Source organism: Pristis pectinata, chromosome 29 (genome assembly GCF_009764475.1).
Source record: "Pristis pectinata isolate sPriPec2 chromosome 29, sPriPec2.1.pri, whole genome shotgun sequence".
Classification (NCBI taxonomy): Eukaryota; Metazoa; Chordata; class Chondrichthyes; order Rhinopristiformes; family Pristidae; genus Pristis; species Pristis pectinata.
In genome coordinates this window covers 972,060-999,797 of record NC_067433.1, presented here as the reverse complement: position 1 = coordinate 999,797, position 27,738 = coordinate 972,060, and the positions used below count along the sequence as shown (strand labels likewise).

At 45.4% G+C, this 27,738-nt stretch overlaps 1 protein-coding gene across 1 annotated transcript in view; it reads left to right on the top strand.

The window, feature by feature from the left end:
* gfra2b (GDNF family receptor alpha 2b) overlaps positions 1 to 26,616 on the top strand; it is a 194,806-nt gene extending 168,190 nt beyond the window's left edge. Inside the window, exons 5-9 of the mRNA XM_052040903.1 lie at positions 2,398 to 2,507; positions 6,903 to 7,037; positions 8,396 to 8,580; positions 24,393 to 24,446; positions 25,398 to 26,616. Of these exons, the coding sequence (XP_051896863.1) occupies positions 2,398 to 2,507; positions 6,903 to 7,037; positions 8,396 to 8,580; positions 24,393 to 24,446; positions 25,398 to 25,556 (643 nt within the window). The 3' untranslated portion in view covers positions 25,557 to 26,616. The remainder of the gene's footprint in view (positions 1 to 2,397; positions 2,508 to 6,902; positions 7,038 to 8,395; positions 8,581 to 24,392; positions 24,447 to 25,397) is intronic.
* Positions 26,617 to 27,738: the final 1,122 nt, after the last annotated feature.

Below are 27,738 nucleotides of genomic sequence, written 5' to 3'. Positions count from 1 at the left end.
GTTGGGGGAATCGGGTGGTCCCTATTTACTTTATTCGGGCCCTTCATAATTTTATACTCAGTTCAGTTTCCCCTCAGCATCCTCTGGTCCAATGTAAACAACTGTTGCTTATCCAATCATCCCATGAAGCTACAGTTTTTTCTAGTCTTGGCAACATCTTTGGAAATCTCTTCTGCAACCCCTCCAATGCAATCACGTTTTCTTCCCTCAGGTTGGGACATATTACTGAACTCATTCATAGCTTGCCACTGGTGAGCTGTGTACTGACTATATCCAACCTGTTATCCACTCACACAATCACAGTTCCAATAAACCATCTCATGGCGGTGTTTCAGTATCAGCCTTAAGATTTCATTCTTCAAGTCTCATTCCTGATGGGATTGGAGAGGAAAAACAATTTGCATTTCTCTAGTGCCTTTCATAACCCGAGGATGTCCTAAAGCATGTTGCAGATATTGAAGTATCATTGTTGTAATGTAGGAAATGCTTCATCCAATTTGTGTGATATTGAGGAGGTTACAGGCAGATAGAACACAGTACAGCACAGGAACAGGCCCTTCAGCTCATGATGTCTGTGCTGACCATGATGCCAATCCAAACTAATCCCATCTGCCTGCACATGATCTACATCCCTCCATTCCCTGCCTGTTCATGAGTCTGTCTAAATGCCTCATAAACATTACACCATATCTGTCCCATCACCTCCCCCTGGCAGTGCGTTCCAGGCACCCACCACTCTCTGCGTGAAAAACTTGCTTTGTAAATCTCCTTTAAACTTTCCTTCTCTCACCTTAAATCTACGCTCACTAGTATGTGACATTTCTACCCTGGGAATATGGACTGCCTACCCTATCTATGCCTCTCATCATCTTATAAACTTCTATCAGGACTCTCCTCAGCCCCTGATGCTTGAGAGAAAACAATCCAAGTTTGTCCAACCTCTCCTTATAGCTAATACCATCTAATCCAGGCAACAACCTGGTGAACCTCTTCAGCACCCTCTCCAAATTCTCCACATCCTTCCTGTAGTGTGGTGACCAGAACTGCACACAATACTCCAAATCTGGCCTAACCAAATCTTTATACAGCTGCAACATGACTTCCCCATGTTTACGCTCAACACCCCGACCAATGAAGGCAGCTGTGCCGTGCGCCTTCTTTACCACTCTATCTACTTGTGTTGCCACTTTCAAGGAGCTGTGGACTTGCACTCCACGATCTCTATACATCAATGGTCCTCAGGGTCCTGCCATTTACTGTACACTTTCCTCTTCCATCTGACCTGCCAAAGTGCAACACCTCACACTTGTCCATATTAAATTCCATCTGTCATTTCTCTGCCCATATTTCTAACTGGTCTATATCCTGTTCACAACTCCACCAATTTTGTGTTGTTTGCAAACTAACCAATCAGCCCATCTACATTTTTGTCCAAATAATTTTATGTAAAACAAACAACAGAGGTCCCAGCACTGATCCTTGGGGAATACCACTGGTCACAGACCTTCAGCCAGAACAGCACTCCTCCACCACTACCCTCTGTCTTCTGTGGCCAAGCCAATTTTGATTTCAATCTATCAAGTCTCCATGGATCCCATGTGCCTTAATCTTCTGGATCAGCAATTTCATTAAAGTAGATCATGATGATCAGTTGCAGTGAAAGTCAGTATTAACTATTGGCCCCAGACCTCCAAAAAGAGCTCCCTATTCATCTTCCACTTTTGACCATGAGATTGTTACCATCTCTCTGAGAGAGCTGGTGGAGCATTGGTTTGACAACTCATTGAAAGAAGGAACCTCCAATAATATGACTCTGTAGACCACACACAAATCCAATCCTACAATACGCAGCAGATACTGGATGCCTTCTGCAGTGGCTTAGCAATCAGCCAAAGGAGAAGGTTGGGCACAATGCTCGTGAGGCAAAACTGTGATGGCCAGGATCTCTCTGCCATCAACTTGAATCAGCTAAGATAGACTGCAACTCATTACCGAGTGGCTGTTTTCCGGGGATCTTGGCAGGATGGAACTATTGAAGCAAAGTGTTTCTGGCATGGTGCATCTCAGCACAGATGTGAGTAATGTGTCCCATGTTGCTGCAGTGCTGTACACTAACACAGCTGGCTTTTGCTGTGAGGTTAAATCCACTGGAGATTTAAAAGTAAACAAAGCAAGACAGTCAAAAAAATGTGCAGATGCTCACTAAACAACCTCCAGTCGCTGGCACCATCTGCCCTCCCACCCCTCACCGTGGTCTGCCTGTCCAATGAAGTGGGGCTGAAAATTTGTCCCTTCCTTCTATAACTTTGTTAGTTTCCAACACGGTGCCTTTGGAATATCAACTCACCACTTTGGACCAGGATACTTGCTAACAGTTTGTTTTGTTTCGCTCCTCAGGTCACGATTGGCAGACTTCCTCTCCAACTGCCAACCCTCCACACAAGCTGTGAGCGGTTGTTTCAGAGAGAACTATGCTGCTTGCTTACTCTCCTACTCAGGACTGATAGGTGAGTACAGACTCCTGGCTATCCTACGCATAGCCTTGGATGGCCATAATAGTGCGTTCTTATAACATATTTGGTATAACTCTTGTCGGAGGGTACATAGTAAGACTCCAGAGATGGCCAACTTGGACTGAATGCATTCTTAACGGTGACATTCCATAGCCTCCCTACATCAACCACATCTCCCTCATCATTGGGAAATGAGCCCGTCCCTCCTCAAATTCCCCAGCCAGTTACGGGAGACAAAGGAGCATCAGTTACCTTCCAGCACAATCTTGTTTTTTCATGCTCACCATCTCTGGTACTTTTACCACGAAGAAGTAAAGATAATCAAAGTGAACACTTTAACTTATTATGCCTCATTGATTCCCCCCTGGATTTTACTTGAGGCAAAGTCTTGGTGATTCTAGGTCAAACCTGAGAGGCTGGCAAACCCCCAGTGGGCACAATGTTGTACAGCACAGTCCATAAAATGCTGAGGGAGCACTGTACTGTGGGAAGGGTAATACTGTGGGAAGGGCAGTACTGTGGGAAGGGCAGTACTGTGGGAAGGGTAGTACTGTGGGAAGGGTAATACTGTGGGAAGGGTAATACTGTGGGAAGGGTAGTACTGTGGGAAAGGTAATACTGTGGGGTGTAATACTGTGGGAAGGGTGGTACTGTGGGAAGGGTAGTACTGTGGGAAAGGTAATACTGTGGGGTGTAATACTGTGGGAAGGGTGGTACTACGGGGTGTGGTACTGTGGGAAGGGCAGTAGGAAGGGTAGAACTGTGGGAAGGGTAGTTTTGTGGGAAGGGCAATACTGTGAAAAGGATTGCACTGAGGGAAGGGCAGTACTATGGGAAGGGTAGTACTGAGGGAGCTGCGTACTGAGGGTGCTGCAGTACTGAGGGAGCTGCGTACTGAGGGAGCTGCGTACTGAGGGTGCTGCAGTACTGAGGGAGCTGCGTACTGAGGGAGCTGCGTACTGAGGGAGCTGCGTACTGAGGGTGCTGCAGAACTGAGGGTGCTGCAGAACTGAGGGACCTGCAGTACTGAGGGAGCAGAGTACTGAGGTAGCAGAGTACTGAGGGAGCAGAGTACTGAGGTAGCAGGGTACTGAGGGAGCAGGGTACTGAGGTAGCAGGGTACTGAGGGAGCAGGGTACTGAGGGTACACTGCCGTCAGAGAGTGAGTACAGTGGGTTCAGACTATGACTGACCCAGGAACAGTACCGAGGGACTATGACTATTGCAGGGGCAGTACTGATGGAGCAATGCCCTGTCACAGAGGCAGGAGTGGGAAGTGTCGGTGATGGTGCAGTGATGGATTCTCTGCTGGAGCTGCATTATGAGAGGATTGGCAAGACCAGTCTTAGGGAGCACTGGAATGTCACTAACAAGGGAGCAGATCACTGCTGGAGGCAGTACTGGGGGACGTGGAATCCAGGAGGGACAGTAGGTTCTGATGACAAGTGCACAGGGAGTGCAGTGCTGTCAATGGGTCAGGAATGAGGAAGCACCAGATTGAGGGCAGCACTGCCAAAGCTGCAGCACCAAGAGGAAGCCCTCCACTGAGGAGCCGCATAAAGGGAGACACAGGAGACGGCAGATGCTGGAACCTGGAGCAACGAACAATCTGCTGGAGGAACTCAGCAGGTCGAGCAGCATTTGGGTTAAAACCCATTCAACCTGAAACATGGACTTTCTGCACCCTCCCCACAGATGCTGCTCGACCCGCTGAGTTCCTCCAGCAGATTGTTTGTGGCCTCAGTACAAAGGGAGCACCACACTTGAGTGACTGTCTACAGTGACTCTGTAAGGTGCCACTATCCTGGAGAAAGCAAGTGTTCTCCCAGTGCCCTACCCAATATTTACCCCTCAATTTACCACTAAAGTTAGATTCTTGCTGTTTTTGGAACTTGCCGTGCACAGGTTACTGTCGCATTTTCTGCATTGCCACACTTCTGCATGATGCAAAGCTCTTTGGTAAATCCTGAGGTTGTGAAAGGTGCTATAGAGATGCAAGTCTGTCTCTGTTCTGTGTCACTACAGACAGTCTGATACAGCACGGAAACAGGGCCTTTGCCCCACTGAACCTGTGCTGACCATCAAGCACCCACTTACACCAGTCCTGCACTAACCCTATTGTTATTCTCCCTGCCAACAATTGCCCCCGAGTCTACCTCTCATCTACACACTGGTGGCAATTTACAATGGCCAATTAACCGACTGACCCGCAAGTCTTTGGGATGTGGGAGGAAACTGGAGCACCCGGGGGAACCCACAAAGTCACTGAGAGAATGGCCAAATTCCTTTCAAACAGCACCAGAGGCGAGGACTGAACCTGGGTTGCTGGTTCTCTGAACCAGCAGCTCTGCTGGCTGAGTCACTGCCATCCATCCATATGAGGGCAATGCCTAGGAAAATGTGGTTCCAGAGTGGGTTTGATGTAGAGCTTGGGGCAAGAGGAGGGACACAACTTTGCAGAAGATGTGACCCTAAATTAGAAGCTTACTTGACAGTTTGATGTTGTTTTGCTCTCACAGGGGACAGGGGATAAAGCACAGCTTCAGGAATGTAGGCAGCACGCCTGAGTTCTAGTCACAGGGCTTACTCAGCCACATAGGACGTCGTTAGAGAATCCTGGTCAGTCATTCACACAGAGATTACAGCTGGCCTGGATAAATCAGAGGGAAATCCTGGATAAATCAGAGGGAAATCCTGGATAAGTTAGCTCCCACTGCCTGTGTCTGTCTCCCTCCGCCTTCACCCACTCCTGCTTCTCAGATGCACTGGGAACAATTGACGGCCTGTGGCAAATCAGATCAGATCCGCTGCATTCCTACTGTTTCACTGCCTTCCCAGCTGGGGCTGTGACAACTCAGGGCAGTTGCTCATACAAAGGCTTTTAAAAATAACTCTTGTCAGATTGACTCTGAAGGGTAAAACAAAAAATTTGAAACTGCTGTGTGCCATCTTTATAAAAAATTCTTGGAATTGCTTTTGAAAGATCTAATGTCCATGTGGGTTCGAACGTCACTGTTCCCCAGCTGGGGCCACAGTGCGATCAATGATCAATAAAACTCCAAACTGCCAGGACAGTCTGTGAATAAAGAGCACATGAAAAGCCTCCTTCACCAAAAGTGGCCTTAAAGAGAATTATTTTACAAATTCAGGCAAATAATATGCAGGGTGAAACTTCAAAGGCCTTTCTCTTCCTGCAAGGCTGAGGTCACATCGAGTGCAATCCAGCGACACAGATGAAAGAACCAATTCCATCCCCGCTAAGTACTTTTAAAGCAAATTGCTTGAGCGATAAATTGCTCCTTTGAAAGCCTGAGACGTTATGTTTAATTCCAGGTAGATGTAGACGAAGTTAAATTCCTTCTCTAAAAGTAAATTATCTCTGGTTCCTTTGGTTTGGCCTGGCCTTTCTGACATTCTGCCAGTAACAGTTATTGAGATACTTCATCTAAAAATCAAGACAGCCTAATACTCCCTGCTGAGGGATACCAATCTGGCGAATTCTAATCCCAATGTTTAGCTTTCATTGCTGTCTGGCTATCTCAGTGCTGGCATATTCCCTCGATATATACATGGCCTTTTCATTAAAGTCCTTTATGCCACTTGATCTTTGCTGGCAAGGTCAGTGTTTATTGTCCACCCCAACTACACCTGAGAAGGTGGTTTTGAGCCATGTCCTTGAAGTCTGTGCAGTGAAGGTGCTCCCACAGAATTGCTGGGTTGGAAGCTCCCAAGATTTAGGCCCAGCGACTATGGAATGGTGCACTGGTAGTGGAGAGAGTGCCGATTAAGTGGATAGCTTTTTCGTAGATGTTGTTGAGCTTCTTGAGTGTTGCTGAAATTGTACCATCCAAATAAGTGGAGGATTTTCCCTCAAACTCCCTACTTGTGCACTTTAGATGGTGGAAAGGCTTTGGGAAGTCAGGAGGGAGAGTACCTTTCTCGATGTACTAACTTGGGGCCCAAGGTTGCTGTCAAATTCGTGCCTGAGGTTTGCAAAACAGGCGACTAAGACGGTTTAAGTAGCCCAGGCCCCATCCTGAAAGGGGCCTTGACCCCATGTCAAGACCCCAAAGTTGTTGAAGAACTGGTGCAACTTCTGCCTCAGTGTAGTGGTTCTGCAGTAGCCTGAGCAGTTGTCAGCCAACAGGATACTTCTGGACAATATATATTTCTCAACCAAAAGACATATGGTCTTTTTTTTCAAAATATTGTTTGTGAGATCTTGCTGTGCACAGATTGGCTGTTGTTTCCCTTCACACAGTGACTACACTTCAGAAATTCTACAGCAGGCTCTGCAGGACTTTGGGACATCCTGGGTCACCAGATAAATAACATGCAATAGGTGACATATCTCAACCCTCTCCTTCACATCTGGTTTGTTCTCCACAGGAAGTGACATGACCCCAAATTACGTGGACACAACAGACATTGTAGTGGCTCCCTGGTGTACATGTAGCGGCAGCGGGAACCAGAAGGAAGAATGTGACAAGTTTCTGAACTATTTTAAAGAGAACGTCTGCCTCAGTAAGTGGGGTGTTGTCATTTATGGGCCACAGGGATTGTTATGACTTTGAAAAGAGTATTTTCAGCTCCAATCTCCACAGTTCCCAAGGTCCCAGGTTTACATCAAGTACAAAAAGCTGCTGGTGACAGTTGCTTAGACCTTCATCTCTTCACTGATACACAGCAAGGAGAAAACATTGTAAGCATAATTGTAGCCATGTCAGGGCAGCGTTGGAGCAATCTTTTATAATTACTAAAGTACTATGATTCATACAGTTCAAGGTTGGGTCTCTGACTTGTTCTGTGACCAGCGATGGAGAAGTGGGCGTCTGCCATGGTTTGGAGTGTCATATTCTCACTTTTGAGTCAGACATTTATAGGTTCGAGTCCCTATCCAGAGACTCAAGCCCATTCATTATGCCAGTTCTGGCCAATGTTAGCGTAAATAGTTAACTGACCTTCTGCATTGTATGTTAGGTCTCTCATCAGTAATTCTCATTCAGTAAACACACCTCTATGGACAGGTGCCCACCTGTTGCTATGGGGGTGCCATCCTGATGAACAAGCCCCAAGGAATTTTAGCACGACATAAATCTCCAGAGGATTGATGAAACTTTTGTGCTCAGCAGCAGCAAGACGCTCTCTGCCCTTATGCCCTTTCTGTAATTGGTTGTCCTCTTCCCCACACAGAACTTCAATTGTTTCCTGACCACTGCTTTGTACAACCTATCAATGCTTCATTGCCCTTGTAACCATTGCCCCTACATATATATCAAAAGAGTACCAGAGCATACAAAACTAACCTAAGTATTTGAATCTTGCACTCTTCTTAAACTTAAGATCATCCAACACTCTGTTATCCATTTGCTAACTTGAACTGTTCACATATAACCACACTGTGCTCATAATCTGCACTGGATCCTGGCACTCAATATGAATCATGTCAACCTTACATTCAAACCACACCACGGGGTTATCCACTGCATCTCAGGAACCTCCTCCAGCCCCACACTCTTCTATTTCTGGATTCTTGCCATTTCCCGATTTCAATCCCTCCGACACTTACAGCTGCTGAGGCGTTAATCAGTAGAATTCCCTTAGTAGTCTGCTATTCAGTAAGCTCTCCAGCCTTCCCTCTTTCTTGCAGCACTCTTTGAAACCTGCCTCTTAGGTCACGCTCCTTGTTTGCCCAATTACCCCCCATAAGGTTAGATGTTCCTGTGAAGTACCCTTGTGCTTTTTACTCTTGATACTGCATGGGTAAACGCTGATGTATTTCATCAAATGACCACAGCTCATATACCCTGTACAACCTAGTTCATGTAGAATTTACATAGCGATCACCGTAATTAAAATGCGCATGTCTGTGGTTCTTTAAGGAAATGCAATGCAAGCTTTCGGCAATGGGACAGACGTGAACATGTGGAAGAGCACCCTCCCTACCTTGGCCACGTCTCTCATGAAGACTGAGAAGACAGTTCAGAGCGCCCAACCATCTGACCACATAAAGGAGATCACAACGGCGGATGATGCAAACATTCTCACTGTGTGTGCTGACCTGCAGGTACAACATCTCCTGTCCAACCCCTGACACCTTCACGTGAACCAGAATGAAACAACAGGAGTAAGAAGTGGGACTGACCTGTGGTGACATGAACAGGTCAGCAGTGGTGGGGATTAGAGGAAGGGAGAATTGGGCATTCCGTGGTTAGTTCTGAGGGATGGCTAAAATCATCCAGGCTAACCCACTCTGGTGGTAGATGGTGCACGGAAGTGGACAGGACATTTCATTTTGTATTTCCCGAGTTTGCTGGCAAAACCTTCATTTATTGCCCGTCCATAACTGTGCATGAGGAGGTGATGGTGAGCCACTGCCTTCAGCTGCTGAGGTTGTATTGGAAGTGGTCCTGCAGTGTTGTCAGGGAAGGAATTCCAGGATTAGGCCTGGCGATGGCAGAACAGGATAAAATCACTGGACATCAACTGTTGCCCTGTTGTACCCTGTTGTACCCTATTGGTCCTTCAAACCCCTACTCAAATTCCATTTTCCTTCTCATTCTTCTCCTCCTCACACTGCAAACATTTCCCCTTCAATTACTCATCCAATTCTCACTTTAAGCCAAGTGTAGAAACATCTTCCACCACAAGGAATCAGATTGGATTAAAGGGGACTGTCTCCCTGGTTCGTTGTGTCATCTCACATCCTGTGAGTCGGCTTCCAGTTCAGGCGGTGAACCCCCTCCACACTCTGCATCTCTCATTTCATTCTGAGGCAATGAAACTCTGCTTTTGTAACATTGGTTAAGGTGGATCTGCCAAAAATAAATTTAATCACAGAAATGTATTTGTCAACCAGAACTAAGGACAAAAATCTGGGAACTGCAAACAGTACAGCCATCACATACTTGAGCTTAAAATTTCCTTTACAGTTATGTTCAGACACACTTTACTTCAGCACCAACCTCTTAGTTTAAAGAATTTGGAACCGAAGTGGGAGCAAACTGCCTCTTGCATTTATTTAGCTCCTTTAACATCATCAGCCAACAACAGGTACAATTAACCCAAGATCCTAGTGGAAATGGATTGGACAGTCATATCTAAGACAAAAGATTAGTAAAATTAGGGAAAAGTTTTGTTTTCAGTAAGAGGCCATCTTTAAAGATGCTTTGACTTTGACAAGGGTCCTGTATTTGATGAGCCTCATGCCTCCAGTATCCATGATTCACTCTGGTCCTCGGTGGTGCAACACTTAATCTGCTGCCTCACAGCTCCAGTGATCCAGGTTCACCTCTGACCTTGGGTTCTGTCTGTGTGGATGCATGTTCTCCCCATGACCACAGGGGCTTCTCCCAGGTGCTCCAGTTTCCTCCCACATCCCAAAGATGTGTTGGGAGGTTTATTGGCTGCTGTAAAATCATCCCTCAGTACAGGTAAGTGGCAAAAGAGCCAAAGGGGGCTTGATGGGCATGTGGGAGAGGTTCAGGGAAACAAGAGGGGGATGGGACTAATGGGATTGCTCCCTGTGAGTGGTCTTAGACCCAATACTGATAGTCAGAATGTCCAGTGTAGGTTTGATGCTTGTTCTTCAACAATTGATGAGCTTTCCACATGGTTCTCCTGAAACTGGCGTTTCAGAAACCCCTACTTCAGACATGAAGAACCACATGGCCATCGGCCAGCTGATGTACAGCTAGACTGTTCCCATAGGTAACTATCAAAATACCCTCCTCAACTCCAGGACATGCTCACTAACTTTGCAGATGACACAAACATTGGTTGTGTGGTGGACAGTGAAGAAGGTTGTCTTGGATTACAACAGGATTCAGATGACCTGGGGAAGTGGCCCAAGAAATAGCAGATGGAATTTAACTTGGACAAGTGAGAAGAGTTAAACCAGGGCAGGACATACAGTAAATGGCAGGGCCCTGGGGAGTGTTGTAGAACAAGGAGACCTAGAGGTACAAATACGTAGTTCCCTGAAGGTGGCGATGCAGGTAGACAGGGTGGTGAAGAAGATGTTTGGCACGCTGGCCTTCATTGGTCAGGGCATTGAGTACAGGAGTTGGGATGTCACATTACAGCTGTTCAAGCTGTTGGTGAGACAGCACTTGGAGCATTGTGTACGGTTCTGGTCACACAGCTATAGGAAGGATATCATTAAGCTGGAAAGGGTGAAGAAAAGATTCACAAGGATGTTACCAGGACTGGAGGCCTTGAGTTATAAGGAGAGACTGGATAGGCTGGGACAGTTTTCCTGGGCGTGTAGGAAGCTGAAGGGTGATCTTATTGATGTTTATAAAATCATGAGGGGCATAGATAATGTGGATGGTCAGCCTTTTTCCAGGGTAGGGAAGTCTAAAACTAGAGGGCATAGATTTAAGCTGAGAGGGGAAAGATTTAAAGGGGACCCAAGGGGCAAGTATTTCACACAGAGGATGGTGGGTGTGTGGAATGAGCTGCCTGGGGAAGTTGTAGAGGCAGATATGGTTACATTTAAAAGATATCTAGACAGGTATGTGGAAAGGTTTAGACGGATACGGGCCAAACACAGACAAATGCAACTAGCTCAGGTGGCCACCTGGGTCTGCATGGACGAGCTGGGGTGAAGGGCCTGTTTACATGCTACATAACTATAAATCTATGACTTGATGATATCCAAGTGCCACACTGCCAATGCAGCGCTTTTGAAGAATACCTGCTGCTACAGTTTGGGTAACATCAGTCAGTTTTTGTGCTCGATGCTCCCACACAAAAAAACACAATGTGGATGTGTAATGTTTGTCATATTGGCCCAGGATATTGGGGGAAAACTTGCCTGACCCACTTTGAAATTGTCCCATGAAGTTTTTCGCCCATGCACTTGAGAGGGCAGATGTTATTTTGGTCTCTTCCTAAAAATAGCATCTCAGATGGAGGATCATTCCCTCATTGTTGCAGAGCGGAGTGTTGCCTGTCTCCTCACCGAGCAGTGTGGAGATGGTGGAGATTTTACTGCCATGGCCGTCACACACATTAGCAAGTTGAATGAGTTCACTGTTGAACTGTGATTCGAACTCTCAACTGCCGGTTAAGGACCATAACAGTCACAGGCTGTAAACCAGGGTGCTCTCCTATAGGTCTATGTTGCAATTCATCAGTGAGTAAGTTCCTTGAGGTCTTTGATCTGCAGAAATGTTGACTCTGAAACAGTGACATTGGATTCAATTCAGAGAACAGTTTCTGATTTATTTGCCCCAAAGCAAGGAGTGAGGTTGAATGAAAATAATGTTCAGAAATCGTGCTGTATTGTAAGCATTTGGACATTAGTACTCACGGGTGTAATCACATGATGGATTAGATATTCATAAACTACAGTGTTGACATAAATTAATCAGCATGAATATATAGAGGGAAGCAACAGGGACTGGTAATTGTATGGGTACTCAATCATAAGAAGATGTTCCAAGGTCCTACACAGGAGTGGCAGCAGATGTTCCAAGGTCCTACACAGGAGTAGCAGCAGATGTTCCAAGGTCCTTCATAGGAGTGGCAGCAGATGTTCCAAGGTCCTACGCAGGAGTGGCAGCAGATGTTCCAAGGTCCTACACAGGAGTGGCAGCAGATGTTCCAAGGTCCTTCATAGGAGTGGCAGCAGATGTTCCAAGCTCCTTCACACGAGTGGCAGCAGATGGGCAGCACAGCCATAAACTCATAGACCTGCTGACTCACAGCTCCAGCAACCTTACTTTGATCTAGACCCCTCTAGTGCTGTCTATGCGGAGTCTAAGTGCTCCCTGTGATTGCATGGATTTCCTGTGGATGCTCCGGTTTCCTCCCACAGCCCAAGGACATGTAGGGTCTTGACCCGAAAGGTCGACTTACCCCTTTTCCCTCGACAGATGCTGCCTGACCCACTGAGTTCTTCCAGAATTCTATTTGTGTTCCAGATTCCAGAATTTTCAGTATCTTTTGTCTCCAAAGTTAATCTTTTGTCTCCAAAGTTGGTTAATTGGCCACTGTAAATTGTTTCTGGTGTGTAGGTGGGTGTTGGAAATTATTAGGAGTTGATGAGAATGTGGCGAGACTATAATGGGATTCATGGTATAAATGGGTGCTTGATAGCCAGCATGGACTCGATGGGCCAGAGGGCCTGTTTCCACCTTGTATGTCTCTAAAACTGACCGAGCTATGGATGACAGGAAGCTTAGTCAACGAAGTAGGTTTAAAAAGTGTCTTAGAATAAAGTGAGAAGGAGAGATTAGTCAAACCTTTCAAATCCTTTCCTGGAAATAGATTTTGGTCACTGTTGTAATATTGGAAAATACAGTAGTGAATTTGAGCACAAGGAGCTCCCACAAAGAACACTCTGATAAAGACCAGATAATATATTTTAGTGAATTTTATTGAGAAAGAACTCCCCAATACTTCAACATAATGCCATGTAATCATTTTACTTCCACCTGCGGGACAAGACAGGGCATCTGCATTTCCCTCCACAGATGCTGCCTGACCCACTGAGTCCCTCCAGCCTCTTGCATCCAGTTAACACCTCACTGAAAAGACAATACTCCTGACAGTTCAGCACCCATTCAGGGCAGTACTGAGAGTGGCTGCCTATATTTTGGTGTTTAAGTTTGGACGAACAACCTTCAGACACAAAAGCAGGAGTAGGAAGGGAGTGAACTCTAGAGCTTGGGGCCCAGGTAGCAAGCGGCGGAGCAGTGGAAATCAGGGAGCACAAAAGCCCTGATTGAAGACACAAAGAGATCTCTGCAGGTTGCAAAACTAGAGGAGAATACAGAGAAGGTGAGGTCATGCAGAGCATTGAAATGAGGATGAGGATTTTAAAATTAGTCGAGAAGAGAGTCAGAACGGAAGGATTTAAACAGCAGACAGGCTGGCTTGCCAGGTTGTCAAGTGTTGGTGCATGATGATCACAAGTAAAGGTTTTAACTGATTGATGCCAGGAGACACTTGACGAATGAGGTGACGGACTGTGGCGATGAAATACTGACAAGAATATTTTTTTCACTCAATGCGTCACTCACTCGCAAAAAAAAAGGAAATAAACAGTGTTATGTTCTTAATACATGCTGCTGGAACACTTGACCAGGCTGTCGAGTCACCATGTCATTTAGAGGAGAGACTATTAATAATGCTAGAAGTAGAATTTTGCAAGCTATAACTCATTTCAGAGTTAATGTATCTTGTAACTGGGACTGTACAAAGTGCCCCTTGAAATTGGCGATGGAACCCGTATTACAGTCGAGGTACTCAGAGGAGAGTGTTCAAAACAATTACTCTGTGCTAAATGATATTAATAAAACATCCATTCGCACTTCGTTGATTAAATATTTCCTTTAATGAGTCTCACATCAGGAGTTTGAATATGAAATGTCTCAACAGTTCAACAGCCAGCGCTCTCCCCTCAGAGTCAGAGGTTCTGCAGAGACCAAAGGCCACAAATCCAGGTTGATGCAACCAGTGCAGTTACTGAGCAGCACCGAGGAGGTGCAACACTGTCAGAGGAGCAGTGGAGCAGTGCGGAGGGAGGGTCACACTGTGCGAGGGGCAGTACTGAGGGAGGGTCACACTGTGGAGGGGTGGTACTGAGAGAGGGTCACACTGTGGGAGGGGTGGTACTAAGGGAGGGTCACACTGTGGGAGGGGCAGTGCTGAGGGAGGGTCACACTGTGGGAGGGGTGGTACTAAGGGAGGGTCACACTGTGGGAGGGGCAGTGCTGAGGGAGGGTCACACTGTGGGAGGGGCAGTACTGAGTGCGCTCTCCCATTGAACTGAAGATGTGATTGTATAAATCCAAAGGTGCAGTTGTGGAGAATGTTGGAAGGTGGGGGAGTGTGGTTTTCATCTTAAGCAGTGGGCTGGAGCAGTTTTCTTCTTGGAAGGACTCTGTTTTGCCAGGTGTTGGAGTCTGTGTTCTGAGCGCTGTGGAGGGACGGCGCTGGTTTCATCCCACGGCCTGTCTGCTTATCTAGAGAAGACTCCCACCTCTCCTTTCTCTGCACTGCCCCTTTACGGGACTAATTACTGGTGAGCCCTGCTGGTTGTGTCGCTGTTTATCGCACCAGCAGTGTTTTATGATCACTGACTGCGTAGTCATGGCAGCTGTAAAGGTTCTAAGATGGCGGGGCCTTGGTCCTACGCAGCAGTTGCAGCTCCTGGAGGCATGGCTCCTGCGAAGACGTCACCTTTCAGTCTGTTGACTTTGTAAACTGCTGCGCACAGTTCTGTGCCTCCATCTGTGCCTCTGTCAGTCGGTCTGGACGGTGGTTTCCAGGCCATGTCTGAGACTGTGGGGGGGTGGGGGGGAGTGGGGCAAGGTGAGTGTTGTTGCGTTGCCTAGATGTTCGGTAGAATTGTGTTCTTTTTGCGGTCTGTGATGGCAGTTAATTTGTGGTGCATGTGTAATATGTAATAAAGACGGCCTAATTGTAAAAAAAAGGGGCGGTTCTGCGGGAGTGCTGCTCAATTTTAGAGATGTTGTCTGGGGAATAAATTTGGTCACTGCATTAGGGAGAACTCATCTATTTCTCTTCAACATAATGCTAGGAGGGTCACCCTTGACTTGATTAGAAAGCAAACAATGTTGTTGATGGTGACAGTGATTAACTGTGGGCTGGGGTTCGAAGACAAATACTGCAGGGACAAGAGGATTCCTCAGACTAATGGTTGCAGTTGCAGAAGGGTCCGAGCTGCCCACTGGAACCCAGGACTCTGTGGTGGAACTTCCACTGCCCAGCGGTCAGGTGTGCTCCCTGCCCAGTCTCCCAGTAACTGCTTTTTCTTGTGCATTTCTCTGGGCTCACTGTGCTTGTGCCAGGTCCAGGACGCAGGTTCAGTAGCCTGGCCTGTGTGCTGTGGTTTCGTGGCAGAGGTGACCCCTGCACTCCAGGAGAAATTCACTGGTGCAGTGCAAGGGTCCTGGGGCAAGCACTTTACGACTGGGTTCCTCAGAACTGTCCAATTACGAGCTTCTCTGCCGCCAGATTGGGCAGAAGTTATGTGGCAATCCCACATCAGAAGGAGTCAGGCCTGGCCCTACCAGTCGAGAGGAATGGAACACAGAATAGAATATGATTTACTGATGTTTCTGAGCAGAAGTATAGACAGTAAGCACTCTATGGAAATCTCTCATGGGGGAACTTGATAAATCAGACTGACAGCCTGGTGTGAATTGAGCCTTACTGCGGTAAAACAGGAGCGCAGGGAGTGAGTTGCTGGGGCTAAGGGATTGGGGAATGATGGCTGCAATCAACAAGCCAAGTGCCACACAACCTAGGTCTGCAGCCGGTGGTGATCAAAGTTACAGTCACTTCCTGCAGTGACACGGAGCCCAGATTGCACCAGCCTCACTCTGCACTTGTTTGTGTTTTCACTGCATGTTTAGAGAATTACCCGGTGTGGCACAGCACTGCACCTTTCTTGCAGGCTGTGGTATGTTAGTTCAGATCACCAACACACATGTTTGGATTTTGGGTAGGAATCACAAAAAGAAAAATCATTTCAAGTTAAAATCAATAAAACAGCAGACTCTGGCAACCTGAAACAACTCAGTCCATGTGTCACCGTCCTCTGAAATGTATCCCCTCTTCCTGAACTGTGCCTTCCCCTCCACCACAGTGGACAGAGCCTTCACCACATTTCATCCATTTCCTGCTCTCATCCCTTCTGGACAGAGCAAGAGTGGAGTTCCCCTAGTCCTACCCTTCTACCACACCAGCCCCCACATTCACACTCATGTCATCCTTCAGCTCCAACAAGATTCTACTGCCAGGCATATCTTCCTGCTCCCGTCCCCTTTCAGTGTTCCATCGGGATTGTTTCCTTCACGACTGCCTTGTCTGCTCCTCCATTCCTGCCACTCATTGGCACTTCCCTGTACAACCGCAGGAGGTGAAACCCCTGTCCTTTCGCCTCTTCTCTTCCCAGCATCCAGGGACCCAAACAATGTTTCCAGGTGAAGGAGCGATTCACTTGCACTTCTTCCAATCCAGTGTACTACAGTCAGTCAGCACAATGTGGCCTCCTCTATATTCGAGAAACCAAACATAGATTGTGAGATCGTCTTCTGGAACACTGGCACTCCGTGACCATGAGCTTCCCACTGCCACCTTAACTCACCACCCCACTCTGACCCTTCTGTCTGTGGCCTCCTGCCTGTCATAACAAGGCCCAATGCAAGTTCGAGGAACAACACCTTACCTTCGGCAAAAAACAAACTGCTGGACGAACTCAGAGGGCGGGAACATCTGTGGAGGGAAACGGACAGTTGATGTTTCGGGTTAAGACCCTTCATCTGGAGAGACAAGAGGTGAGTCCAGGCATCGACTGTCCGTTTCCCTCCAGGGATGTTCCCACCCTCTGAGTTCGTCCAGCAGCTTGTTTTTTGCTCCAGATTCCAGCATCTGCAATCTGTTGTGTTAACATGTCGTCTTTTGTCTGGGCACACTGCAGTCTTCCAAACTCAATATCGGATTTTCGAACTTTAGGTAGCATGCTCATTTTTCCTGTCTTTACAAGAATTGTTTTGCCAGCATTCCTTGCTCCTTTTCCTTTTTGTGTATTATTTGGCATGTCCCAATATGCCAGAACCACCCCTGCAACAAATTACACAGCCCTGGTAGCTCAACCTTATCCCTGCTGCCACATCTTCATTCTCTCAGAGAAATTCCTTTTGTTCTACCCACATTCTCTTGGTGCCTCGACCAACTTGTTTCACCCTTTCTCAGGTCTGAGGGAGTCCCTCACCTGAAAGGCATCCTGCCTGGCTGAGTTTTTCCAGGATTTTCCAGGTTTTTTATTCACGTTGGCTCCATTTTTTGTATCCTACTCGCAGGTCCCATCACCTCACCGTGAAGAACACTGACCAAGGTTAATCTGCTGGTAATCACTGCCATTAAACTATCAGTGATATCCCCTTTGCTCCACACATCCCTCCTCCACCTCTCCTGCATCTCTCTCTTTCCCAGTTCTGACGAAGAGTTGCAGACCTGAGACATTAACTGTTTCTCTCTCCGCAGATGCTGCCTGACCTGCTGAGTTTTTCCAGCATTTTCTGTATCTGTTCCATTTCTTTTGTGTCCTTCATGATCTCAAAACTTTGCAAAGTGCTTAGCCAATCAAGCGTAGTCACTGAAGGGAACACAGCACCCAATTTGCACACATCAAGCTCCCAGTAACAGCAGTTTGATAAAGACCAGAATATTCATTTAATGATGTCGGTTGTGTATTAATACTGGTTCCAGGACTCCTCTGGTGTTCTTCAAGATGGTGGCCATGACATCTTTAATGTCCACACGAGGTAGGCCTTGCATTACCATTCAATTCTATGGGTGGCCTTTTGGACAGAGCAGGAAACCCCAAACATCACTGGGAACATCAACCGAGATTTTCATAATCAATTACACCCCAAAGTGGAATGGAAGTCATGATGGAGGATAAAATGGCTCAACTTGTTTTGTGAAATAAATGGTTTCAGAGTTGAAAAGTACTGGACTGCTCAATTCTGGGAATTTTTAGTGAATACAAACTGCCTATAAATTCCATATCCTACAGGGATTTGCCGGTTAAGCACTGTATATAACAATGGGAGAGAGTGAAGCTTTTGTCCAGTGGTAAGGGGAGCAAGAGGATTGGACATCAGGCTCTGATGCGTGCAGGTATGGAACAGCTACCCCACATTTAAGAGAATCATGCACAGGCAACGTTCACTCATCAAAATGACTGATATTCTGCTCCAAGATCTGTAACAGTAAGAGATTACCAGGTGGACAGAAGAAAAGATTCAAGGATGTTCTTGAAACTTCCATGAAAACAAAGCAACATTCCCCTTGACTCCCGTAACTGCACAACATGGAGAAGCAGCATTCAGAATGTTACTGGGCACCTTGAGACCCAGAGTTGGAAACACACAAAAGCCCAAAACACCACGTCCCATCCTGGGAACATCTCCTGCCCCAGCAATGGTAAAACTTACCGTTCACATAACTCTCTCATCAGTCCCCTCAAACAAATGGAGTGGATGCAAAAGAAATAAAGATAGAAAGTGCTGGAAACACTCAGCATGTGTGGAGAGAAAAAGTTTCAGGTCAATGGACTTTCAATCAGCAAATCATTCTCAATCCTGAGGAACTGCCTAAGAAGAGGAAGAAATAAAAGAAAACCAAACAGTGGGAACCTTTTTTTAAATTTAATAGCACCTTAGATATTGAAAAGCACCTCAAAGTGTAGCTGTTACACAATGGAAGGCAGGTGAAGAAGATGCAGCAACCAATACTTTGGTGCTGTGGGCATTAAACGAAGAGGGAAGTCAAGGGGTTTATGAAGGGAATTCCAAGCTAAGCACCTAAACAGCTAAAGTCACAGTTGCTTCTGATGGAGTGAGATGAGCTAAGGATTTTTTTTAATTTCAAAAACAAACTTTATTCATAATAAAAAATATATACAAAGAAAGAAACAGTGCAAGAATCTTTTACATTCATGGTTGTTACATTCAGTAGTGTAAACTTTTTTAGAAAAAGAAAACACAAAGAAGCAAACACAGCACCATGCTGTTCGTGTGGCCCCCTGGGGTGATAGGCCCCTTTCATTGTTCGAGGGTCTTCCCCACCCAGCTCTGCCCTTCCATGTGCGGAGCGGAAGGAGACTGCACTGTAAGGATGCTGGAGAGCTTGAGCCAGTGAGGCTTGAGCTAATGAATTCAGCAACAAAAATGGCAGCAATGTGTATTTGCACACAACTTTAATATAGTAAAACATTACAAAGGATAATCAGAAAATACTCATGTGCCACAACGATATGTTAGAACTGGAGAGCTAAAGCTTTGTCACAGATGTAGGTTTTTCAGGAGCATCTGATGAATATTGAGAAGTCGAGAGGTTTATGAAGGGAATTTCAACATCGACAGCCCAGGCAGCTGAAGGCATGGCTATCATTAGTGAACGAGAGAGCGAAGGACATGGGGAGCGTATAGACTAGGGGTCAGAGAAATGCATGGTTTGCATGGGTGGAGATGGGATGATGGATTGTAGAGCTGGTGGTGATTACAGTGATGGGGAGGGTCAAAATCACAAGGGATACAGGGTTCATGGCTGGGCAGGACCTGTGTGGGATAGGATACTGACAGCAGTTTTGGGCAAGTTGAATTTTACAGATCACAAAAGACAGAGGGCCCATGAGTCAAGCAATGCACATCTGGGAAGTGTGTGGGTGGTGGTCTCAGCAGCTGGCAAGCTGAGTCAGGTGATGTTTGAGGGGGGAACATAAGGTGGTGTTTGTGCTGGAAGCCAAATGGGTCAAAGCTTACAGCAGCTCCTTTACAGATGCTGATCCTGAACTCTAGAACTCTCTGCATCTCGTACCTCAGGAGTATCTGCCAGTGATGCCCACACCTCACAAAGTGAAGAGAACAAGTGAGAAATGTAGACCATCTCCGCTGTACTGGATAAAACACCATGTCATTTGTTATGACCATTACAGTCAGTGCCTCAGTAAAGGCTGATTAGAAAGGGGGCACCTCTGACTGTGCAGCACTCCCTTGGCAATGGAAGCATCAGTGACCTTGTGATGGACTCTGAGGTGAGGCTTGAACCCACAATATCTACTGAGCCATGGTTGAAACACACCATTGGTGTCAACACGATGGTTCCCTGACATGATGACATCAAACAAACTGTTTATTAAACTCTCTTAAAGAATACAAACTGATTGGGAAAACCATGGTTGACATCTACAGAGCCATGGCTGAAAACCTTATGAAAATACATGCACGTGGAAACAAGAAATAGTGGCATTGGAATTTGTTAATCTCCCCAGGAGATCACTGGAAGTCAGAGACTGATGGAACTCTGACCGTGACGCTGAAGCAGAATGAAGGAAAGGCTCGACGCACACAATGACCTACTTCAGAAACACACTATTTGCATATCAGCAGCGACTAGTCCGACTTTTAGAGTCTTTCCCTGCCTGTGTTCAAGGTCACCCATTTCTTTAAGGATTTAAACAATTCTTCACATGTAAATGTAAGACCAGATCTTAACAAATGAAGACAAGTTGAACAATTTCAAGATAGGTTGCGCAGTAGATTTGAGGGAAAATTGATATCCAGAGGGAAAGAAGTTTTAATGAGACTGATTCATTTATGAGATTCCACTTAATGAAATACAGTCACCAGCAGACAGGATCACAACCTGCTTGATCTGCTGAAGTCCACAGGCTCCCAGCCTAGAAAACAATTCTCTCTGTGCCTTGCCCCTCCCTCTGTGACAGCTTGGGGTATCTGCACTCCTCAGTTCCGGCCTCTCACACCTCCAACAGTGGCAGCTGTTCCCTCTGTGGCAGTGTGGGGGTGTGGCAGTGGGGGAGTGCGGCAGTCTCCCTCTGTGGGAGTGTGGCAGTGCGGCAGTCTCCCTCTGCAGGAGTGTGGGGGTGTGGGAGTGTGGCAGTCTCCCTCTGTGGCAGCTTGGGGTATCTGCACTCCTCAGTTCCAGCCTCTCACACCTCCCTGATTTCCATCCCTCCAACAGTGGCAGCTGTTCCTTTCGATGCCAAGCCCCAAACCATAAGCTCCCTCCCTGAAGCTCTCCACCTCTCTTTCAAGGTGCTCCTTAAAACCTAGCTCTTTGGCAAAGCTTTTGATCACTGTCTGAATCTCCTCGCATAGTTTGGTGGTAATGCTCCTTGCGGTATTTCACAGGATCAAAGGTGTAAACTAAAGGTAAAACATTGCTCTTGGTGCCAGACTTGAAAAAAGAGCAAGTAACAGAGGAAAGGCCTTGCAGTTGTCAACCAAAATATTTGAATGTTGCTTAGAGTTTGAAGTAGGTGCAGTCCTTCAGCTGTCCTGAGCCACTGAAATCACAACTCCACAATCCCTTCTGTGCACTCAGATTGATTCTGTACTAAAGCAGATATGAAGTGAATAAGAGAAGATTCCAAAGAAAGTGAGTATTCTTCCTCTCCATGGGGTTAAGACAAGATTTTAAGGCCTTACAGCAGCTTCTCATCTCATTTATTCATTTGTGTCTCAAGTCCTAGGTGTTGTTACCAGATCATTCCCCTCTGGGTTACTGTAATTTTCAAGCAGTTATCTATGATGGATCAGAATAAGCCAGTGTCACCTTGTGTGGCAAAGCTTGGTCTAGCATCTGTCAGAGATGAGGTGAGGTCCTTCCAAATAACAAATGGCCATCAGTAACAGCTGGGATCCATCAAGGAGCGGCTAATCGATCAAGTGAAACTCCAAACCATCAAAGAATGTGTCTTCATTTCTCAACCTTGTTGCCATATGCAGTGCTCTTAGTTGGGTTAACCTTCACTAAAGGAAAATATTTTGATTTTTGGCTGAGCAGCCTTTCTGCTTCAACATGAGGGGATGTACGTTGACTGATAGGTGAGCAGATATCTGCTTCTACCCACAGAACACTGCTGAATCCATCTAGTCGATCATTGTTAAAGAAAAGAATGGTTCGCATTTCCTTGCACCGTCTCAGGGAATCAGGTCTTCCAGAGTGCGTTACAGCCAATCAAAAACAATAGGAGGGCACCTCAGTTTGTAATGTTGACTGCGGGTTAAGTAGTTATTGTAAAATAATGCCAATGGGAAATATATTCCAATTATGTGTCTCCACAAACATATCCTGCCTTACTCCTTACCACAGCTACCATCGGGCCTGAAGTCCCACCAGGTTCAGGAATAGCTACTTCCCTTCAACCATTGAACCAACCAGCACAACCCTAGTCACTACCTCAGTGTGGCGACACTATGATCACTTTGCACTACAATGGACTTTATTTTTTTTGTTCTAATTGTGTTCTTTCTTGCATCATCTTGTATAATTTGTTTAATTCATGTTTTTCTTGTGAATGTTGTGTCTCTGATGCTCTGTGCCTGTGATGCTGCTGCAAGTACATTTTTCATTGCACCCGTGCACACATGGATGTGCAGATGACAATAGACTCGACATGGACTATATTTTTCTTTTTTTCTTTGTGTTGAAGGGTGTTGAAAGCTGCCAAAACTCGCACTACTTGCGGTGTTTGTATATGTCATGTGCACACAAACATTGAAACATATTCCAGAACTGTTTAAAAAAATAATCATCCAATAAAACAAGCAAATTTATTAAAATATTTAAAGCTGTTCATAACATTAAAATGCAAAAATAATTAAATATATGCAAATTAGCCTAATCCAAAACTTGCACATTACTGGAAACTTCCCCCTGAGCTGTTTGCCTCTATTGAAATGAATGGGGGTCACTAAAACTGGGCCAAGTCTGACCTACTTAGCAGCAAACTACAGGAAGTTGGCACTCTGCCACAGAGCTCCGAGGTGCTCAGTATCAGAATACAATTAGCAAGGACCTCTCCCAGCGTTTGGGACATTCATGTTCACACAAGTGGCCCTCAGAACTGATTCAGTTGGTACGGCACAAGGAGCAGCAGGTGGTGCTGCTGTCTCTGCTCCAATGACCCTGGTTTGATCATGAGCTCCAGTGCTGTCTGTGAGGAGTTTGTCTTTCTCCCTGTGACCGCAGGGGTTCCCGCGGGTGCAATGGTTTGCTCCCACATCCCAAAGACGTGCAGGTTGGTTGGTTACTTGGCCCCTAATGTAAATGGCTGACGAAAGAATCAGAGTGGAATAGAAGGCATGTGAGAGAGAATGGGTTGCAGGGAAATGTGGGGGAATGGGACTGATGGGATTGCACTGAGAACTGGCATTGATGTGATGGCTGAATGGCCTCTTATTTTTATAAGAAAATATGAGATATGAAAGATAATATGAGATCGTCAATCTTGTCCACTAAGTGACAAAATCTTACTAATTTCTGGTGAGAGGCAGAGGTCAAAGTGGCAGTTTCAAGAACTGTGAACATAGAACAGTACTGCTCCTGCCACTCCCTGTGTAAATAACTTACATTGTCCCCCTCTCACCTTAAAGCTCTGCCCTTTTTATGTCTTTGCACTGTACTGCTGCTGCAAAACAACTAATTTTACATCATATGTCAGTGATAATCTGATTCTGATTCTGCCCTCTAGTGTATGACAGTTCCACCCTGGGTAAAAGGACTTTGACGATCGGCCCTGTTTATGCCTCTCATTAGTATATACACTTCTGTCTGGTGAAGGTTCTGGATTCAAGTCCCACTGTAGAATCCTGGTCACAAAGTTTCCAATGCAGCACTGAGGTGGTGCTGCACTGTTGGAGGTGCCATATTTTGGATGGGATTCTAAGTCAAGGTCCCGTCTGCAGATGTAAAAGATCCTATAATGTTATTTGGCAAAGAACAGGAAAATTGTTCTGGCATAGAACATAGAACATTATAGCACAGTACAGGCCCTTCGGCCCATGATGTTGTGTCGACATTTTATCCTGCTCTAAGGTCTATCTAACCCTTCCCTCCCACATAGCCCTCCACTTTTCTATCATCCATGTGCCTATCTAAGAGTCTCTTAAATATTCCTAATGTATCTGCCTCCACCACCTCTGCCAGCAGTGCATTCCACGCACCCACCACTCTCTGTGTAAAAAACTTACCTCTGACATTCCCCCATACCTTAAAATTGTGCACCTACATGTTAGCCATTTTCGCCCTGGGAAAAAGTTTCTGACTGTCCATTTTCAGCCCCTTTTATTTTACAAACATAGCAGATTATCTGGTTTTGATTTTGTTACTCTGTGCAAAGTAACTGCTGTTTTACAACAGTGACCACACTTTGAAAATTGTAATTGTTTTGGGGTATCTTAAAATAAACAGAAATCTACAGCACAGAAGGAGGCAATAAGTTCATCACGTTAATGAGTGATGAAATGTAAATGCAAGCTTTTGAACTTATTGATCGATGAATAATTAGATCTTGTCTTCTTATACCAGGATAATGGACCAAAGTTCAATACATCCAAAGAGCAGAGTAGCTGTCTCCCAGAGGTATGTTGTTTTGATGCATGCATTACTTGAGTCACTTTATTTTATTATTTGAAGGGTAGCAAGATGAGATTGATTGAGGCAGTAAATTCATTTGATGGTGAAGAAATCTTGGTTTGATCACAAGTGAATGACCTCCTGCTCAAGAACAAGGTTAAATAGTAACCAGAAATGACCAGTGTAACCACAGCAGAAGAAAAGCTCACCTCCCGAAATCATGGAGTACCCTCCTCAATACCTAAAACCAGAGTGTGCTGGCAAGGAAAAACAACAATTAGTTTGAATGTTATAAGGCCATAATGGAACATTCCAAGACACTTTCTGAGAGTACCGTCAGAAATATGGAAGGAAATCGGAGATTAGAGCAGCTGAGTTAGTCAAGGGGCTAGATTCTAAGGAGAGTCTAAAAGGAAATTCCTGAGCTTCGGGCCTTGACAACAAGTGGTGAAACAATTAAATTTGGGATGATCAAGAGGGCAGAAATGGAGGAGTGTCATGTTTTCAGATGGTTGTATAGTTGGAGGTGGTTAATGATAGAGAGGGACAAAACTAGAGGGTTTTATAACAAAGATGAGGATTAAGCACATTACCAGCTACTACTGGAATGTGTCAAAATGCCTGTGTAACTCACAATCCAGCGACCCAGCTTCCATCCTGACCCAGGGTGCAGGGACTAAATGTTGTCTTTATCATCATGGGTTTCTTCCAATTGCTCTGGTTAATTGGCTACTGTAGATTATTCTTCATGTTGATGGAAAAGTTAATCAATGGAGAGTTGATTGCCATGTGTGACAGATGGTGAGTTGTAGTGGTACAGGGAAATAGGAGAGGGGAAATGGGACAAATTGTATTGATCTCCTGGGAGCTGGCATGACACATTGGGCCAAATGGCCTCCTTAGGTGTCACTATATTCTATGAAGAAGGACTAAAGAGTGACACTTTTTCTTTTACAGACACAAGTCCCTGCCCTGAACCAGGACAAGATTAAAGACATGGATAAAGTAACAAGCTACACAAATCCAAGGAATAGAAACTCCTTTGGTACACGTGTCCAAGCCAGTGTGGCATGGATAGTCATCTCCTGTTTTACCATAACAATCCTGACATCATAGGAGCCTCAAGGAGCCTAGAAGAATTCAGGTTTCCACATCCATCCTACTTAATTGAAAAATGATACCCCTGTGGAGATAATGCAGACAAATTCACTGAGTTTTAAAGAAGAGAGAGAGAGAAGGAAAGTTGTGATTGCTTTGGTAAAAGTGTGTTGACAAAGAGTTGGTCCCCAAAGCATAGGCTTATCATGGACACAATGCTATAAACAGATTGGGACCTTGTTTCTTAAGAGAAAGGGAAAGAACTGCTGCCTCTTCAAGCCTAGCTGGTTGCCACAGTTCCAGTTGATTGGGACTGGAGAATTAGCTGTAACCCCATAGGGCTCCAGCAAAGCCTTGCAATTTGGAGCAGCGTTTACACGTCACCAATGGCCCAGGTGAAAGAAAAGTATTCCAATTCAGCGACACCGCTGCAGTGATTTATGGTTGTGTAAAACCACAGTTCTGTTTGACCGTGTGTACGTTCCCCCATTGCCCCCAGTCCCCAAACCACCCTGTGAGGAGAGATCCTGCTGTGTTTGAACTCTCACTGTTTTCTACACTCAATATCATTTATACCTAGAAGAACGTACAAGTTCTGTTCATGTGAAAAATGTTTCTCCCTTTGCTTTTCAACTTTCTAGAACAGTGTTTCATGCAGTTGTAGATGTATATCCCAGCTTGCATAGTTTTGCAAGCTTCCTGTTTAATTATACCGTCAATGTACAGTGCATTATTTCAATAACATAAACAGGAATATATCTATACCAAGAAAACTACTTGGATATTATGTTTTATTTTTGTTTGTTAAAGTGGAATATAAGGAAGACAATATATATGTGAAATGGTTGAAAGGGAAGTGTTCTGCTGAATAGTTAATATCTTTAGGCAGCATCTGAGAAATTATTTCAGGGTAGGTAACATGAAGCCAAGCATGAACTCAACTGAACACACTCCAGTGAAGCTGAATTCTGTACATGTGCCCTGAGATGCAGAGGGAAAAATCTGGGTGAAAGACCAAGAACTGTATTCAATCCAGCAGCAGCAGACAATCACCTTAATTATCTCTTGCAAGTGCAGGATGTCAAGCCGCTGACAGCATTGGCTGCCCCATGTTTGCCTCTGGCCAGTGGTTCTGTAGGAATGGAGTTCTGTGGGGGAACACAGATGTGTGAACCAAGAGCCACGTGCACTTTGCAGTCAGTCTGTCGGCTTGACACAGTGGCTTTTTCTTCTGCCATTGAGCAAAAGCTAAGTGAAAATCAAACAACCTGCAGAGGCTGGAAATCTGAAATAAAAACGGCAATGTTTCCAGCATTTTCTGAGTGTTTCCGGCATTTTATCTTTATTATTTTGTATCAAAAGTAGTTTTCTTAATTTACTTTATCTTAACTTTTAATGAACCATGGACTACTACATTGGTTAATTATTTTTAATTGTTTTAAAAATAACTTTTCTTTTCAGCTTATTTGAACAATTTTCAGATGATTTCTGAGAGCTGTAAGCAGACCCTTGGAGGAGGAGTGTAGGGTCGGGAGGGTGAGCCCCAGGATCTGATCAGTGATGGTAGATGGCAACTGTGGTGAGCAAGTTCAAGCAGCAGTCAGGAATAGTTACAATCTGGCCCATAAACCGTGATCCAGTCCTGTTCTACACTGCACCCACAATGGGAAAACTCAACTCTGTGATCAGCCTGGCTTTGAATACACCTGAGCAATCACAGTACTCTCGGATAGAGAATTCCAAAGATTTACAATGCTTGGAGCGAAGACTTTTATTTGAAATGTCTGATTACTTATTCTGAGATGATGCCCCCTTGTTCTAGATTCCCCCATCTGGAAAATCATCCTGTCAAAACCCCTCACAATCTTATGTTTCAATGAAATCACCTTTCATTCATCTGCTCTCCAGTGAGTTGTGACCATTATTCACCTTCCCTCATGGGTCAAGCAATTCACCCTGTAATACGTTGTAGCTTTCCAGCAAGTTAGATTTCTAAACTTAATCACAAGCTTATATAAACAGCAAACTGCATGCTGTCATTCAGGGTTAGGAGGAGACTGTTTAATCCTGATACAGGGTCTCCACCCGAAGCATCGACCATCCTTTTGCCTCCACAGATGCTGCCTGACCCGCTGAGTTCCTCCAGCAGTTTGTCCTGAGATGATAGCTGATCTGTGACCAAACCCTGTATAACCATCTA